Genomic DNA, 18,016 nt, shown 5'->3' on the forward strand with positions numbered 1-18,016 from the left:
ACACAATTTACGTTTACTACATTCCATACGTTTTATCAATGGAATATGTATGTGTGAATGTAAATGGCTTATATGTCAGTCTTCTAGGAATGAAAATTGACGATTCTACAGAGCAGAAAAATGAATATCTCTCTCATTTAAGAACGACTAATTGCAAATTTTCTGTTTCATTTTTTTATTTGATTTTTAATTTTTATCTGAGAACAGAAAATATTAGAGAAAATATTTGTAGAAAATCAAAAATGTACGTTAACATTCCCTCTAAAATCAGAGCCTCTCCTTCTGCGCACTTAAAACAGAAAAGAATTGTGAACATTACGTGCATCACTAATTCCAGCTAACAGCAACATTCTCATTGGTTTTTCGAATTTTCACACAATAATCAAGCGATTTCTTTTCTTGTTTGTTTAGTGTTCCACCAAGAATTTTTCTTGTCCACAGATGAACAGACTATTTATTTAACCCAATAAAATCCTCTAGGCAAACAACAAATCGCTGTAGAAAAACGTCTCCCTTCACTTTTTCAGTCACTCGTTGCTTCCGTTTCTTCGACAAACGAAAAAAAAATTGAATCAGAATTATTTTGCATTTCTCTATACTTTCTTGTCTCAGTGTAACTTTTTCTCTTTAATCATGCCGTGGTAGATAATTAGTAGGAATCCAAATGGAACAGTCTGTTTTTAATTTTGTAGGGAAAGCTTCTGATGGATATATTTTTCATGTTCGTGCAAATTTTTATGAGCCCCAAAACACAAAGCCAGAAAAAACTAAGAGATTTTCTTTTGGTTCCAATCTTCATGCCTATTTGTAATCGTCTGCTTGTTGAGGTATAATGAGTCGATTCTCTGGACGTGCAGTGATAGTAACCGGTGAGTGATATGAGAATCTTTAAATGTGAATTTTGAATTGATTTTGAAATGTGAATTGATTAATTAATTGATACTCTACAACTCCTATTATTTAAGGTTCCTCCAGTGGAATTGGAAGAGCTGTGGCGTTGTTGTTTGCTCGAGAAGGGGCGATGGTAACCATATGTGGGCGCAATGAAGCTACACTCGAAGTAGGTCTTCTAAAATGTTTAATTTTTTTCCATGTCACGTCTTATGGGAAACTGTTGCTCTTCTTTCGGATCATCTTAGGATGAACACAGTCACATTCAAGATAAATTTAAACTTCTTCAAAAAAGTAGCTTAGATCAAATTAATTTATGCAACTACCTTTTACCAAAAAAAAGTTCTCATTATGATGACGTGTACCTATTATTGCTGCTATTGCTCATTACTTGCGTTATTGTACTTACCAGCCTAAACGTCCTCCTAAAGCCGGACTTCAGGCTTTTTGTTTCTTCGTGTTTGCTTCGCTCGCCTTCACGATCAATAAGAAATAACAGTGGCAGCATTTTTTGTAAAATTAGAATTGCTTTTTCCTATCATCGCTCTCTTCAATTTTTTTACCCAAAAATTTAAGTATACATGTGAGATTTTATGGTTTTTCCCTAAGCGCTAAGCGGTGGTTTCTGGCACCGGCGCACCATTTCAACCCCGTGTCATCCGTCCCAACCCATTTTGCAGGCTCTGGGGCACGAATTCGACGCCATAGTACCCTCTCATCCAATTTTACCGCGTCGAGGCTCCAGCGCCCAAAACCGACGCTAGAGTATACGTCTTTCTCTCTTTTTGGAATTCCTTGACTGTGGCACTTACATACACAGACGTACTCACGTGACCGAATATGCTCGCTATTATATAGCATAGTAGTTTGAAAATTTAGAAGTACACATTCACATTAAAGTTTATTTGCCTTCACTAAATATGAGAGAAACTATTTTGCCTCATCGAAGGCAACATACATAGCTACACAGCATTGGACAACGGCGAAAAAGTGGAATGCTCGCACCATCAGGTGCATGGTGATGGTTGGGCACCTCGCTGATGCAGAGTTTTGCATTATTGAGTATATTCGTGACACACAGACAATTACACACACGGAACTAAGCGCGTTATTACATGCCATTGTATGTTGTACCAAACATCTCGTCTCGGCTCGTCCGGTTGTTTGGCACAACATAAGTACAACAACGGCTGAGTTGAGTTCTTGCGAATGTTTACCTACAGCTTTCTCTGCTACAGACTTTCTACACATGTAGAACAACTACTGATCACTTTATTGCCATTAATACAATCACTAGGGCGGGTGTAGTGTAGCGGTTAGAGGTTCCGCTTCCTGCACGATCGATCGGCGGTTCGACTTCGCCCTAGTACTCACCAAGCCTTTCATACCTCCGGGGTCGATAAGTTGGTACCAGACTTGACCGCGAGGATAAAAACACTGACTTGACACATCGGGTAGCCACCGCAATTCATTGTATAGGCCAGATACACGTTCGTAAACCTCAAACGATTCTGAATTGAAATGAACGTGGGGGCGCATCCCAAGCGGATTGGTTAACGTCAGAAACTTTATCTTTTATTCTTCAATACAACCACTCACACTACACTTCTATCATTAATTAATTAATTAATTTATTTATTTATTATCAACGTAATTAATCTGCTCTAGGAGTCCAGAAGACTTATTTACGCTGAAAATGGTGGTCATAACGATAAAATCGTTGTTGTTAGTGGGAATATTTGCGATGAAGAAGTAATGAATAACGTAATCCACAAAACTTTGCAAACGTTTGGCAGGTTGGATGTTTTGGTAAGCATTCCCTAACGTTCCTAACTCTTAAAGCATTTAAGAAATTTGAGTATCGTAAGGTAAATAATGCCGGCGGTACTTACGGAGCGATAGATGTACAGGGTGAGCTGGAAGGTGACCTCGAGCCATTTGACTACACCTTTAATCTCAACTTAAGGAGGTGCTCATTAAGTCATCATCTTATTTTGTCAATTCGCATCTAACCAATGGATCATTCTAGTGTGTTACGTCTCTGCCAACTTGCATATCCTCACCTCGTCAAAACAAAGGGTGAAATTGTTAACGTCGGAAGCGTCGCTGGACTTCACAACGGAGCTGTGAGTAATTTACACCATGACCGTGGGCTAATGCCTGTAAACCTAAAGTCGACTAAGATTCCACTGGTTTGAAAATTGCCTTCATAGAATAGTGCTTTCATTTTTCTAGTCTGCACCCTTTCCTTTCTACAGTATCACAAAAGCAGCACAGGATCAACTTACTCGCAATCTCGCCATCCACTACATAAGGAAAGGAGTTCGTGTAAATAGCGTGAAGTTAGTTCAACACCTATTCGTGGATCTAGAACTTTACAATAGTTTGACATACATGATTATTATTGCGATTTTTTCGCTACAATCGATTTGAAACAAGGGGCTGATGCAGCCGTGTATATGTAGTCGCGGTACATACAGCGACTAGACTATTATGAATGCTTTGATTCTTGCCTGATTTTCCAGTCCCGGATATATCTCCACAAGCATCATTCAGAAGCAAGGATTTGCCGACGACGTGGTTAAAAAGGTACTTCTAGTTTCGTTCTTTATGCTCAACTAGTTTGTGATAGTGTTCATCGAGTAAAATTGAAAGGTAAAAAAGGCTGTTGGGACTTTTTTCTTGTTAGCTACATTTAACCAATTTTCAAGGTGATCACCACCTTCGTAAAGTTCAGAACTCGAAAATATTTTTTTAGGGTGAGGAGAAAATGGTATCTAATCATTCACGAGTACCATATCAAAGAACTGGAAAACCCGAAGAGGTTGCAGAAGCGGTACTATTCCTAGCCGATAGGTATTTTGCGTAAAATTTCTGAAATAAACACTTTCGTATTTTTGTAGGTGTCTTTGGAAACATTCCGTTTGGATTAGTTCTAATATTTTATATTCGTAAAAATTTTAGAGAGAAGTCAGGGTTCATACTTGGTCATCAACTGGTCATTGACGGTGGATCTTCCTTACAAATGGCACTTATTTCTGATGGATTCAAAGTTTTCGCTGAAGTGGCAGCAGACAGCAGCTCACAATTTTAGGTCAATTAAAGATCATTGAGTTCTCTACCTCTCTACCTCCTGTTACGCTATCTTCTTGTTGTCCATTCAATCGCTGTCTCATTTTCACAATGACAGGTATCAGCTGACTTTCTCAGTTCGTCTTATATCCATCTGCCTTCCGTAATCTCTTGATTCCAGAACTGCGCATAACTGGGAATCAGCGTTTAGCAGCTTGTTTTAAGTCTTCCAAAGTAGTGTGATACTGGGCGCGAGTAGTTCGTGGAGGCTTAAGGCGGCCGTCTCAGAGTTACTCCCATGTAGTTTCATCGATAGGAACCTCATCTGCATATTTTGGATACTTATCTTCACTAGGAATAGGTGCGTTTCTTACGTTTTCAGATAAAATCGCGTCTGATAATAGTTACTGAGTGTCAACGTCTACTACTAACGTGACATTATTTCGTTCTTTGATGTGATTAGGAATGTAAAATGTTTTTTGTTTTTGTTTTTGTATTCAGAGATGTTATGAACTTTTAAAATTAAATCAGATTTCTTGAATTTAGAGGATCTAATCTCGAATGCAGCTTTTGAAGTGGTTCTACACTGTTATGCTAACGTGATGTGCTTAAGGCTCATTTAGTTATTCATTTGAAGGATTAATAGGAGAAGATGACTCGAAAGGGCTTTGAAAAGGGATCACTGCTTTAGCGATGACTGCTCGTCGTTCGCTTACAGTTTTTCGTTTTTTTCACGTTTTTCTTATGGGTGTGAAAGGAAACGTTCTCAATAACCCGTATTAACACAATGAATATTAAGCAAATACGATACTTTCCTGCACTAACCAACAACGGTGCACCGATTTTGATCCAGCTTATCGCTACTACCTTCACCATACGCCGTACACTTAAGTATTTTTGGTAGATATACTCAATCCAAGGTTGATTTACCGTACGGCAGGTACAACAACCAATCATACACAAAAATAGATTAGAACGACAGCACATCCTACTCTCTCTCGTACGAGAGACAATTTCACACTTTATTTATTTCGCCAGCGAAGCAGCGAAGAAAACAGGACTGCGAATAAACAGAAAGAAGACACAGTTCATGAAGAACGCCTACGGCGAGGACGGAAAAGTACAACTTGAAGGCTCCCAAATCGTAGAAATTTTGTGATACGTATACCTTGGATGTTCTATGAACATGGAAAACGACTTGAATAAAGAACTGAATAGAAGAAAGGGAGCAGCATGGGCAGCATTCGCAGCCGTCAGCAAAGCTACGTACTAACTGACGGACCAAGATCTTCGTGCCCATCTGTTCGACTCGACAGTTCTTCCAGCGCTCTGTTACGCAGCAGAGACGTGGGCAGGCACCGCTGCTACGTCTAGGAAGCTACCTACTACCCACAGAGCGCTTGAAAGATATCTTGTGAAGTTTAACCGATTCGCTTGCCTTCACAGATAAGTAAAAGTTAAAAATAGTGGTATTTACTAAGGAATTAAATTTGTAATTGTTAACAATGCTTACTTAATTCTTTTCTCTTATAATTTAAGCACTGATGAAAATGTTCGTAAATCCTAAATGCAGCAGTACTAAATTTCGAGCACATTCAAGCTGATTTTACATCTACATACCTTTCAATTTGAAAACACTGTTCAAAGTATGACTCTTCTCTTACTCCAACAGCGCTTTCATCTCTTTTTTTGTTGAAAATTCCAGTCTTTGATGTAAAACTGTACAATTGGAGAATTGGAGAAAGTGAAAGACTTCTACAATTGGATATCATTCAACAATTGATTATTGAGAATATTCAACCTGATTTTACACTTATTTCTTCGATACTACTACTATTGCTGCCACAATTTGAGAACATTACTTCAAGTGTGTGTCCTTCTACTGTTGTTCCCTAGTTCGCGCAGAATGACATGCCTACTAGAAATGGCGTGAACGCCTCCATCATACTGATAAAAATAAGGTTCATCGTCAGATCACGTGAACTGTTAGCTTTTATTTAAGGATCAAAAATTGCACACGTGTTCCTAATCTTTAAAGGAAGGGTCTGACCAAAATGATGAAGCAAGCGTGAGGTGGAATAAGAGTGCAGTGAGTACGTGGAGGTGAAACGCAACACACACAGTTTTTACTTTTCAGTTTTCAAATAGCTCACAGCGTCTCATTCACTTTTCATAAATTTGCTAAAAGTTATTGCGCGATGCTACGACATCGCGGCGCAGAGTTTCGATCCCATAGGGCCTACCGCAACCCACCACTTTATCGTTCTCTGGACCAACGCACCAATCCGACTCCGCTGGATCCACTGCAGTGCTTTCTAAAACTTCGCGAGTAACGAAATAACTCCTTCATTATATACCCTAATTTCAGTAATTTGTAGAAGTTTCAAGACTACTACTCGCACTGTCCAACAAGGTTTCTCACCCAAAAGTGTCCAATTGAATATTTATACTCATATCTTCATATGGAAAGATCTGTAACTCCGGATTGGCTTAAACAGAAGAATTTGTTGACTTGGATTGACTCGTATAACAAAAAAAAGTCTCTACAGAACAAGGTTCTTTAAGCAACGGATTCTTTTTAGCGGTGCATCTCCCACCTTGTGATGGGAAGTAAATGTCCAAGCAGGAGAAGGCACCAAAAAACTTGTGATTGTATAACCTAACCGTAAAAGTGAGTATCATACGATAAAAAAACTCTAGAAATTCTTGCCATCTTTCTTAGAAAGCTTATTAAAGTAGCACTTTGCAGGCAGATATGTTTCAAAAAACTTTTAAGAGTGCCAAAACAAAATCCATTTCATCAAGCAAAGATTAAGGAAGCAGAAAAAAATGTTAAATGTTAATGTTAATGTTAATTAAAAAGAATTTGAGGAGATCATGCAGTACATGAAGACGACAGCGGTTATCATAGTAGAACTCAGTAACAGTGATCACGAAGAAGACGCTGATGATGGAAATGATGATTCTAAAACTGTTGACGTTGATAATGATTAGGTAAATTTATGAATAACGATAAACATGCACTTCAAGGTACCTTTCGTCGAGAAAAGTTTGGTTGTTCCATAGAAGAACGTCTGCCAAATAATCAAATAAATAAATAATCTAAGTGTTTGCAAAATTAAGAATGCAAAAAAAAAACTCTAGGAAATTATGGCTGTTTTCTGGCATGCACGCAGACCACACTCGTCCACTGCCCAGCAACACACATGGATTCGCATTAGATCTCAGCTTCGCAAACTGAACACATAATAATGCGACAATGTTTGGCTCTCTTTGGTAATTCGCTTCTTAAACAATAGCCTTGACTTACCTAATACCTCCTGAGCCCCTTCCACTGCCCAATAACTTAGTTTACTGGCAGAGGTCACACCTTACTACGTCGGAATTTTGCGCTTAAAATCACATCCAAGGAATATACATCGCAATAAATAGGTGCAGCATCAAACTCTAAGACATTTAGGAGAAGCATTCGCAGATAAATTAGACATGCATTATCGTGAACAACAAGGCGATACTTCTTCGGTACAGTTTTAAACAACAACGTATAAAGTTTTAACCAACAACGTACAAACCCCATAAATCCGTGGAATTGACTCTACGTAGTTGCCAAGCTACGATGGAGCTACCGAGGAACTTCTTCTTCTGGCAGGGTCTTCCGAGTTGAGAGGGACTTCGAGTTCTTCTTTTGATTTTTTCTAAAATCGGAGCTCTAACTCAGAGTAAACCACTGCTAAAATTCTCCACTGGTTTGGTAAGCATGTCACAAAGTGGTTCCCTGATTCGTATTGGTTGGCGACGACCTGTGGCACAAGCTGAGCTCGTCGTGATAAGGTTGCCTATTTGAAAAAATAAATTCACCTGACGCTTCATCTTATGCACTGCTTCAGTACTCTGCACACAAGACGATACCTTCTCAGACATCAAAAGGGAGCCGGTGAGAATCGAAAGAACACTAAGTTGTCTGGAGAGTTTTTGAACCATGGTGAAGCATTATGACTTACAATAGAGACTGTATTAGAATTTGATGTTACATCTCAAGAACAGATTCTTCAGAGGACGACTAAAATGCCTTCTTAGGACTGCGGAGCGCATCAACTTTTATGTGATGGCTCTGCGAGAGAGCAAAAAGAGTGCATCACACAAATGATACACACGCGTTGATTCTGCTGTGCATCACCAATCGTCGACCGTCGACCCAGAGAAGTTCCGCAGAGGAAGCGGCACCTTTTGCAAGGTCACTGTTCGTGATTTCAATGCCAGCATCGGGCCCAAAAAAAACGCCTGAGGAACTTCTCACCGAGTCATTGTAGCGGTGGATCCCCTATCTTGAACGTTAAAAGTAAGAATTGAGAGTAACTGTAGAAGTAGGAGGGACTGTCAAAAAAAACTTGTGGTTGTATAACCGCACAATAACTATTTGTAGATTTGACAAAAAAATAAATGTGCATTCAAGTTGTGAATATAAATAGTTTATAGCTGTGACGAGTGCATGTGTTGTGTATCACCACTGTGTACTCCCCCGCATATCCATATGCGTATGTTTCCCCTTATGTTGGCCTCAGGTAGGTTGGTAACATCTTTTCTTTGGACGTTGGGAACATGTATGCACAGCTGCTTAAATAGTAGTTGAAAGTTCACGTCCAACAGTCTCCAAGTTCAATTTCTTAACGTTATCCACACACCAGTACTTAAGGATACTGCAGAGTGCGTAGATCTCATTCGCCTTGGTGACAATCTTTAAGAACGCGGTGGTTTACCAACCCCGCTAGTCGGTGAAACTGGTCAGTTGTTTTCCTTATAAGATCTTGCGTGGTGTACTTGGAACAATATCGAGGGTTGGCGAGGAGAGAGGAGGAGTTTGATGGGATATGCATGGTATCGAAGACCTCGAACCATTTTCAGGCCCTTGAAAAAGACGAGTTTGTCGAAACGTCAGGCCAATAAAAAAGTTTCACCTAAACCTCGTTGGCGTAACAAGAAAACATAAATGCACTATGAGCGTTCACGTGATCTTCCATAGAACCTTATCTATATAAGCACGATGATGATGTTCACATCATTTCATTGCTAGCACATCATTCTGTGTGCAAACTATTGGAAAAGAAGGGAAAAAATCTTTCGTTGATTAATGATGTTTAAAAATTGTGGCGGTATCAAAGGAATATAGGTATAAAATCGAGTTTGAATACTCTCCTAACGTAGAGCTGACGCAATTAAGAAAAAAGTATCAAATCTTTCATCAATGCCTAAATTTCTTAGAAAAAAGAAGGAACCGCTATTAAAAGAAATCCAAGTTCAATTTTACAGAAACGCTACTAATTTTGATTTTTGTCGATCAGTGCAGACGAGCGAAGCGGGCAACACAGGAAGTCCTGAGCCGGACTTCACCCACACGTTCAGACTGGTGCTGAACACCAGCTGATGTTCACATACTGGAGTTTTTTTTTCTAAATGTATAGTAGTAGAGTATTCTCAGATAAATTGTGGGTGAAATCAGTCTATCACAGACAATTCAGTTTTGAGGTCATTGTCTGCCTCGAGATCTGCATTCTACCGCATTCCGTTCTGGATAATTAACCATCATGTGCACTTTTAAATAACACATCAAAGTCGTCTCTCACTTTTCTCTCCGATCTCCTCATTAACACGGATATAACAATATTTATCGACAAACCCACACTCACGGAACCACTGGAAATTGCAGAGACGAGGTTAGCTCTTTGAAAAGCTATTGGAATGAACGTTGTTATTTGAGAGACCAAACAAATTATCTATCGTTTTCACTCATTTAAATGTTGAAAGGATGAGGCTCTCCGGAAGTAGTTGTGCGTTGGGACGTCGTGAAGTTGAGTGAGGTAGTAGAGTTGATTTTCCTTTAAAAAAAAAAACTTTCTGCAGAAGCGGGTATCGAGACAAAAATTGGAATGGTCGACCATGTTTTAAAAATAATAAAAATAAATAAAAAAATTATATGCAGTGACCTTACCGGGACTTCTGTTCGATATGTCATCAAAAGTGGCGTCTTCATCATATCTAAGAGTTCCAAATTTCGCTTAAACAATGGTGTTGACGCTGCAGAAAAGCATAGATATTGATCGGTTACCGCATAGGAAAAGATGCAGAAACTTACACGATTCGCATATGATGACAGCAAACAGTATAGATGCTAAGACGTACATTGTTCACTAAAACATTCAATTATTGCAAACCGAAAATTAATAAATCTGATAACGGTAACGACGCCGATAGTTAGTAATAAAACTGGAGAAGAATTAGGAAAAGAGAGGAACAATATGATCACCAACGTTTGAACCTGCGGCTAAATAATATGGTTACGTTTAACGATTTAATTACTGTATGTACTTAGTTGCAAACTGTTCAAATGGCACATTATGCATCAATAATTAAAGCTAATTTATAAATTGTGGCATATATAAGTTTATACAACTATATAATCAGACTTCAAAGGCAATATATAAAAAGTAGAAGCAATAAATCATCCTTTTTACATATTTTTAGCGAAGTGTGTGTGTAGCGCAGGTGTCGTTAAGAAGTTTGACTGCAACCTTACGATCGATGGTTCGATAGCGGGTTAGTGCCAAAAAAATCTTTTATATTTCTTAAGGTAAACATACAATAAATTGGTACCGGGTTTGTCTGGAAGAATAGAAACAATGATTTGACACATCAGCTGGCTTCCGCTGGTCAGTGTAGGAGACGCATACGCGTTCATGGACCTTAAAGGTTCACCCCACGAAACTGAGGTGGTACAGATTTCAGGTGGATTATCTTGTATAGGAGCGGGTGTGGTGTAGCGGTTAGAGGTTCCGCTTCCTGAACGATCGATCGGAGGTTCGAATCTGCCCTAGTGCTCACCAAGCCTTTCATCCCTCCGATGTCGATAAATCGGTACCAGACTTGTCTGGGAGGATAAAAGCACTGACTTGACACATCGGCTAGCCACCGCAAGTCATTGTATAGGCCAGATACACGTTCGTAAACCTCAAACGATTCTGAATTGAAGTGAACGTGGGGGCGCATCCCAAGCGGATTGATTAACGCCAGAAACTTTATCCTTTATCCTATCTAGTATACGTGATCGTAAATTATGGAGAGATCCCGTTCATTTGTTCCTAATTTCCATAAAATACGTCCCGAAAAATACGGTTTCGGGCGTCCTGGCGCGCTATTTTCTACAAGGAGTTCGGTTGGAGCGCGCCAGCCTTGTGCACTCGCCGCATCTTCCGGGTAATTTTTTTACGGCAATTAGGAAGAAATGGACGGAATCGCCCTTCTCTCCATAATCTACGACCCCGTATAGGAACTCTCAAAAAAACTTTAAGCAATTCCGAATTCGAGTGGAGTATGTTGGCGTTTGCAAGAGGGATTGAGCACCACGCACTTAATTTTTTTTTTACCATTTCTATTCCTTCATTTCTTTGTATTAATAATATTTATGATGCAAGGAGCCCTATCAGTGATAATATTATTAGCTTTCTCTGTACTTCAGGAATTATATCAAACATCCATATCGAAACTGTCGATGATAAAAGTTAAAGTGTAAAGTTTCTGGCGTTAATCAATCCGCTTGGGATCCGCCCCCACGTTCACCTCAATTTAGAATCGCTTGAGGTTTACGAACATGTAACTGGCCTATACAATGACTTGCGGTGGCTAGCCGATATGTCAAGTCAGTGTTTTTATCCTCGCAGACAAGTCTGGTACCAATTTATCGACTCCGGGGGATGAAAGGCTTGGTGAGCACTAGGGGGGGGGGAGGGGTTCGAACCTCCGATCGATCGTGCAGAAAGCGGAACCTCTAACCGCTACACTACCCCTGTCGATGATGTGCGATGATATACTGTAATATTTCTTGTCTGAATCCCCTTCGAGTACGATTTATAGGGAAGGAGAAGGTGAGCAAATAGGGAAAAGAGTGGATTATGTACTAATAACAACTGTATTGTATTCTATGAATAACGAATGGATAGCAATTTTCTGCAATAGCCCCTAATGATTATTTGAAAGATGAAATTGAATAGAAACACGAATGATCACAATACTCTGTTTTCATAGAAATAGGTGGAATTTTGTTCGTCTAATCTGATGTAGTATTGAAAGCCATTGTACAGTAGAATGGCTATTTTTAAGGGAACGATATAGCAGTGAAATCTCGCCCTTGGGCCTTTTTTTAACTTATGCAGGATTTGATCTACGGAATCACGTACGGGTGATATAGTCATTACAAGCAGAGCGCGCCTCATGTCCCCTCATGGTAATTTGTGTTGTGATGAGGTGTATAGGAGAATAAATTGCACATGTCCTCAACTCCGCGCGCGTAACTCGTCTATACAATGACTTGCGGTGGCCAGCCGATGTGTCAAGTCGGTGCTTTTATCCTTCCAGACAAGTCTGGCACCAATTTATCGGCCCCGGAGGGATGAAAGGCTTGGTGAGTATTAGGACGGATTTGAACCTCCGATCGATCGTGCAGTCACTGCGGAACCTCTAACCCACTGCGCTACACTCGGCAAACAGTAATTTATCCGATAATTTCTCTTATATGCCTTACATACGTATTTTATACGATGATTTAGTTTTGCAATTTTAAATTTCCATGTAAAGTAAGATATACCACTGTACGGAATTCATAGGATAGGAGCTACCGTATGCTTGACGGAACCATGGACCACCACGCAGAACCGTGGACCACTACGCTCCTTTCGTAATTTTTTTATTAGTCCACTCAACTGCCGATTGAATACAACAGTGTATAATTAAGCAAATAAATATAAACTAAATAATATATAATTTACGAAAATCAACAAAGTGTGATACGATTTTATCACCTCCATGTAAATATTACCAATATCATAGAGAAGTGAGGTAAATTTCTACCGTATTAACATAAAATCCAAAGAAAAAAAAAAGGTTTTTTGTGTCTTGCAGAGACCATGTCTTCAAGATTTCTCCAATAGCAAATAAATAACCCTACTCCTATCCTTTTAGAGGGCAACGGTACAAAGAACTATAGAGTAAAATCCACAAAATATCAGAAATGGATGAATATTGTGTGAGATAACTACGAACGAAGAAGTCAGAATTAGGATTACGTCAGGAATAGGAACGAGGAGGATTAAAACAACACCTATTTTATATTTATTAAACTATCAGAAAACACCTGTCAAGTAAATTCAGAGTATTAAAGAGCTCAGAAACGTAAACTAACATTTAACACTAACTTATTAAATTAATCCGGTGAAATGAACACGATAGGCAGGTGATTGCACTCTTTGAAAAACGACCTTTTTCAAGATTAAAAATCATCACTTACTTACATTACTTCCTTTTAAGGATTTATCCGTAGAGCAGATGATAGAGAACAATTAGAATAAGGTTCACCCCCTCCCCTTTTTTTTGGCGTGTTTAGTAGTTTTTGAAGAACATTTTCCAAAAAAAAACATTACTACCAGTAATACTAAAAAATACTAAAATACTAATAATAGTACAAATACTAATACTAAGAAAGCAATTTTGATTTCTTAGTATTAGTATTTGTATTATTATTTATTTTGACACTAATAATAGTAAAAACAATGTTCTTTAGCTTTAATTATACAGTAAATGAAAGAATAACGAGTGAGACTGTAAGAATATAAGATAATAATGTAGTATATAATAATATATGCATACATAGTGGTATAGTAATAAATAATTTACATTTTAATAAGATATAAAAAAGATATATGTGAGATATATAGTATAAGAATAGAAAAAAGAATTACTGAGAATAATTGCACTGTGTTCAGACGGTCTACAACGGTTTACAGTATACTAAACTAAATACTCTTAAAATAATGCATACATTTTAAGCAAGAAGGAAATTTAACGCTCACTTTATACGAATATTTTTTATCGACAAATTTCATTTCAAATGGAACACACGTTCAGTACAATGCAGCTTAATGATGAATTGTATGTAATTTTGCTAAGCAAGTGCGTCAGACATATACGATGACGGCCGGCACAGTTACGATATATGTTATGGACAAGAGAAGATCGTAATAAAGCTATATATGTATATGTTCAGACGTATGTGTAGCCATGGAGTAGTGGATAGGATAGCAGAACATGGTTCACGCAGCTGTTTACTATGTAAATGATACCTACTAGGTGGACTAGAAATAGAGTAAGTGGACAAATGGTGAGGTCCGACAATATATTAATGATAGACCTCATCATCGTGTTCACAAAAGAATTTCTCTCCCACCACAATGTCGTAAGACATCCGCCTGGGGGTTTTAGAGGGTCCGACAACTCTCCTAATTAAATCTATGTATTCCGTAACGTTTTCCTTCCAACGTACAGAATAATTTATAGCACCTGTGGGCTTTCCGAAGTACATATAGAACTTTGTATATTCACGGAAATGCTTAGACTGTCAGAGGTGTTCGTTGAATGGAAGCATCGATTCCTGGTAGTTTGCAGTAGCAGCGCTTCCTCAGCGCTTCTTTCGATTTCTTCGTATCTTGGAAAAGTTCATAGAAGATGAAGTTACGTTTTGAAGTTTACAGGTGAATTACGAATGTCAAGAATTAGTTATTAGGTAATTATGTGACAATAATCTGTTTTAGGGGCGGGTGTAGCATAACGGTTAGAGGTTCCGCTTCCTGCACGATCGATCGGAAGTTCGAATCCGCCCTAGCGCTCACCAAGCCCGTCATCCCTCCGGTGTCGATAAATTGATACCAGACTTGTCCGGGAGGATAAAATCACTGACTTGACACATCGGCTAACCACCGCAAGTCATTGTATAGGCCAGTTACGTGTTCGTAAACCTCAAACGAATTGAAATGAACGTGGAGGCGCATCCCAAGCGGATTGATTAACGCTAGAAACTTTTTCCTTTATCCTTTAATCTGTTTTAAATTTATTATAATTATACGAATTATAATATTTATAAACAAGGCCACAAACGTTCGCACAGTTCGGTGTTGTTTTCAGAAGCTCAGAGATGATTACAGCGCGGGCACTCCCACTGTGTCTGTCTGTCTGTCCGTCTGTCTGTCTGTTTATCTGTCTGTCTGTCCGTATGTGTGTCTGTTTGTCCGTCTGTCTGTCTGTCTGTCCGTCTGTCTGTCTGTCTGTCTGTCTGTCTGTTTGTCTGTCTGTTTGTCCGTCTGTCTGTCTGTCTGTCCGTCTGTCTGTCTGTCTGTCTGTCTGTCTGTTTGTCTGTCTGCTTGTCTGTCTGTCTGTCTGTTTGTCTGTCTGTTTGTCCGTCTGTCTGTCTGTCTGTCCGTCTGTCTGTCTGTCTGTCTGTCTGTCTGTTTGTCTGTCTGTTTGTCTGTCTGTCTGTCTGTCTGTCTGTCTGTCGGTTTGTCTGTCTAGCGTCACTGTAGGTGTGAAGATGAGTTAGTATCCCACCAGCACGCAGATCCTTACTGGACTCATCCGAATTATGGAAGCAACCAAAAACCTATAATTGAATTGATGAAATTTCGTCTTTTATTTACTTCCTCACCTATCTTTTCTCACCTATACATTCCATTAAAATCTCTAACATTGTGTAGATTTAATTTATTTGAATTAAATGAACTGACCAATAACAATAAAGCAAAATATATCCAATAACAAGAATGTTTTATAATGTCCATTTCGGTAAAAGCATGGGTTGGTTTGAGTAACAAAAGCAAATAAAATTCAGAGATCATAGAATCAGAGATTAAGATATCGAGCGTGAATAAAATTATAAAATAGAGGTGAATTTGGGCGTAGGAAGAAACTAAAAGACATTAAGGAGAGAAACATCAGGATGTCATGTATTAGAAAAATAAATTAAAAAATAAGTCGAATTAGAAAAACTGTAATTCTAATTGTTTCTTCATTTACCGTTCCTCCTTTATATTTCCAGCGTAATTGATATAAAAATAATTTAAACCAATAAAAATAGAATAACATCGAAAAGAAGTGAAGTTGGCTGGGCTACCGTTCCCGTTTCATTCAAAATCAATCCTATGTAAAATAAATAAGACGGAGAAGGAAAAAATATTCCTGTGCGATTGTAAAGCACAGGAATATTTTTTCCTTCTCCGTCTTATTTATTTTACGTTTCTCATGTGACCTGCATATTCTCACTCATATTTTAATCAAAGAGAACTACGTAAATCCTGGGAAGCACTAAAAGAAGCCTTGGAACTTTCAAAAAGTTCAACACCGAGATTCTCACCACGCATGCTATTTATATAGTTACTCTTTGCCCTCAGTGAGTGGAAGATTTAGAACGAACTATAGAAAATCTCTTTTTGAGAGCTTAGACTGAGTTAATATATGTTTTTTTTGCACTACAGTATTTGAAAATTTTAAAATCTATTCTGGAAAATTCTTATCACCGTCTAACTTCAATAACTCCTCTAGGTACAAGTTGGCAATGATTTTTTGAGGAACCCGTGCAGTAATCTTCAAAACAAAACAAAAACTCTGAAATGAAGACAAAAGGCTCGAAAAAGTTAGTGTGTCAATAAAAATATGCGCCGATAAGCGGATTTTTCGACTAGAAAAAATATTTCACGATTTCGGATAGATTAGATTCGGATAGATTCAGCCATCTTGGTCAAAAAAACTAAAGTAAAATCACAAAAGTTTCCATTGATAAAATCAAGAATATTGAGAAAATTTCCAGGATCGTCAAAGTAGTTCGTTTTAGTTCGTTTTGAGGAACGGAAACCAACTTAAAAGACTCCATGAATTCGCGAAGCTCTAAACTAATCAAAGTCTTCACAAAAAGTTTTCAGACAAAAGTTGCCGCGCTCCTGGAGAACTCAATTCAAAGTAGCCGCAGTACCTCTTCAATTTGATCATCTTTTAAAAATGCAAAAAAAGCAAAACATTCAAAATTTAAGGTAAAAATTAGTTAAAAATGCGAACTGCGGTTACAAAAAATATTTCCGCATAAACTACTTCTAAAATACTCATCTCAATGCCTCTAATAAAGGATAAAGTGTCTATGGTAAATCAATCCGCTCGGGATGCTTTCACTTCGATTAGGAATCATTTTACGCTTTTGGACTTGTGTTTAGCCCACACAAGGATTTGTGCTACTCGATGTGTCAAATCAGCGCTTTTATCCTCTCTCAGATGCCTGGTGCCAATCTCTCGACCCCGAAGGAATGAATGGAATGGTTGGCACTGGAGCAGTTTTGAACCGCCGACCGTGCAGTCAAAGAGAACCCTTTTATCCACTGTCATAGTCGTGAATATTTACTGTTTAATATTTCATATGTTTGAGATAAAGATTGACGTAGGGAAAATAAATGCAAAAAAAAGAAACTTAAGATTTTCGTTATTTCTCCTCTGTTTTTGCTTAAACTTTTCTCCTACCGTAACTAATGGAGGAAAGAGGCGCACTATGAAGGCAGAATATGAACAAAGAATTGTGATTAACTTTTAAATGTACACGTGTATCCACAAAATGGAAGGAATTAATCAAGGCTACATAGATTTTAATCCTCAGAAAATTGAGACAATAATACCAAAGAAGAAAGAATACTCAGAAATAAAAAAATAAAGGAGCTATGGACAAAACTACTGCAGCGGTGGCCTACTAGGATCCACTATTGGATCAGAATGAACTCCTAGAATTAGTTATTTCATTTTTGAAATAATCTGTTTATCGTCTTTTGTTGTACCGCCAATCAAATTCGTGTATACAATTTAAAAAAAAAACACCACGTTCGAAAATTAATAATACCGTATAGTTGAGGTTTTTTGAAGAAAATTCGAGAAAAATTCATAATTATTTGCGTGTGTTTCCAAATAATCATCATCAACAACAATGCAACATAGAACAATAAATAAAATAATGAAACATCCTTCCTACGTACTTAATTGCAGCCTAATTTTTGAATTCCCAATAATTTTCACACGAGTTAGTAATTGTAGGATAAGAGGATAAATACGATAGAGATCAAAGCACATATGAATCATCTGTTATTCTAGTAATTAATGGGAACATATATGCTGTCGTCAGAATCCGTTTTGCGATGAACCAAACACC

The 18,016-nt window shown here is 38.1% G+C and overlaps 2 protein-coding genes across 3 annotated transcripts; one reads left to right on the forward strand and one right to left on the reverse strand.

Moving 5' to 3' along the window:
• Positions 1–832: 832 nt before the first annotated feature.
• Positions 833–3,985, forward strand: RB195_003635 (uncharacterized protein; the record flags this gene model as incomplete). 2 transcript variants are annotated; one of them, XM_064201372.1, is made up of 10 exons in its annotated part: positions 833–869; positions 966–1,060; positions 2,560–2,700; positions 2,760–2,802; positions 2,858–2,860; positions 2,921–3,017; positions 3,150–3,233; positions 3,417–3,480; positions 3,650–3,747; positions 3,856–3,985. In XM_064201372.1, the coding sequence occupies 10 exons, from the start codon at positions 833–835 to the stop codon at positions 3,983–3,985; spliced, it is 792 nt and encodes a 263-aa protein (XP_064057253.1). The 2 variants fall into 2 exon arrangements, with proteins under 2 accessions (XP_064057253.1, XP_064057252.1); XM_064201371.1 differs by having other exon boundaries at positions 2,760–2,860; positions 3,127–3,233.
• A 5,758-nt stretch (positions 3,986–9,743) lies between these two features.
• RB195_003636 (uncharacterized protein) lies at positions 9,744–10,142 on the reverse strand (the record flags this gene model as incomplete). Its single annotated transcript, XM_013439927.2, has 3 exons — positions 9,744–9,836; positions 9,950–10,035; positions 10,094–10,142. 3 exons carry the CDS (start codon positions 10,140–10,142, stop codon positions 9,744–9,746), a joined length of 228 nt encoding a protein of 75 aa, XP_013295381.2.
• Positions 10,143–18,016: the final 7,874 nt, after the last annotated feature.

Source organism: Necator americanus, chromosome IV (genome assembly GCF_031761385.1).
Source record: "Necator americanus strain Aroian chromosome IV, whole genome shotgun sequence".
In the NCBI taxonomy this organism is placed as follows: Eukaryota; Metazoa; Nematoda; class Chromadorea; order Rhabditida; family Ancylostomatidae; genus Necator; species Necator americanus.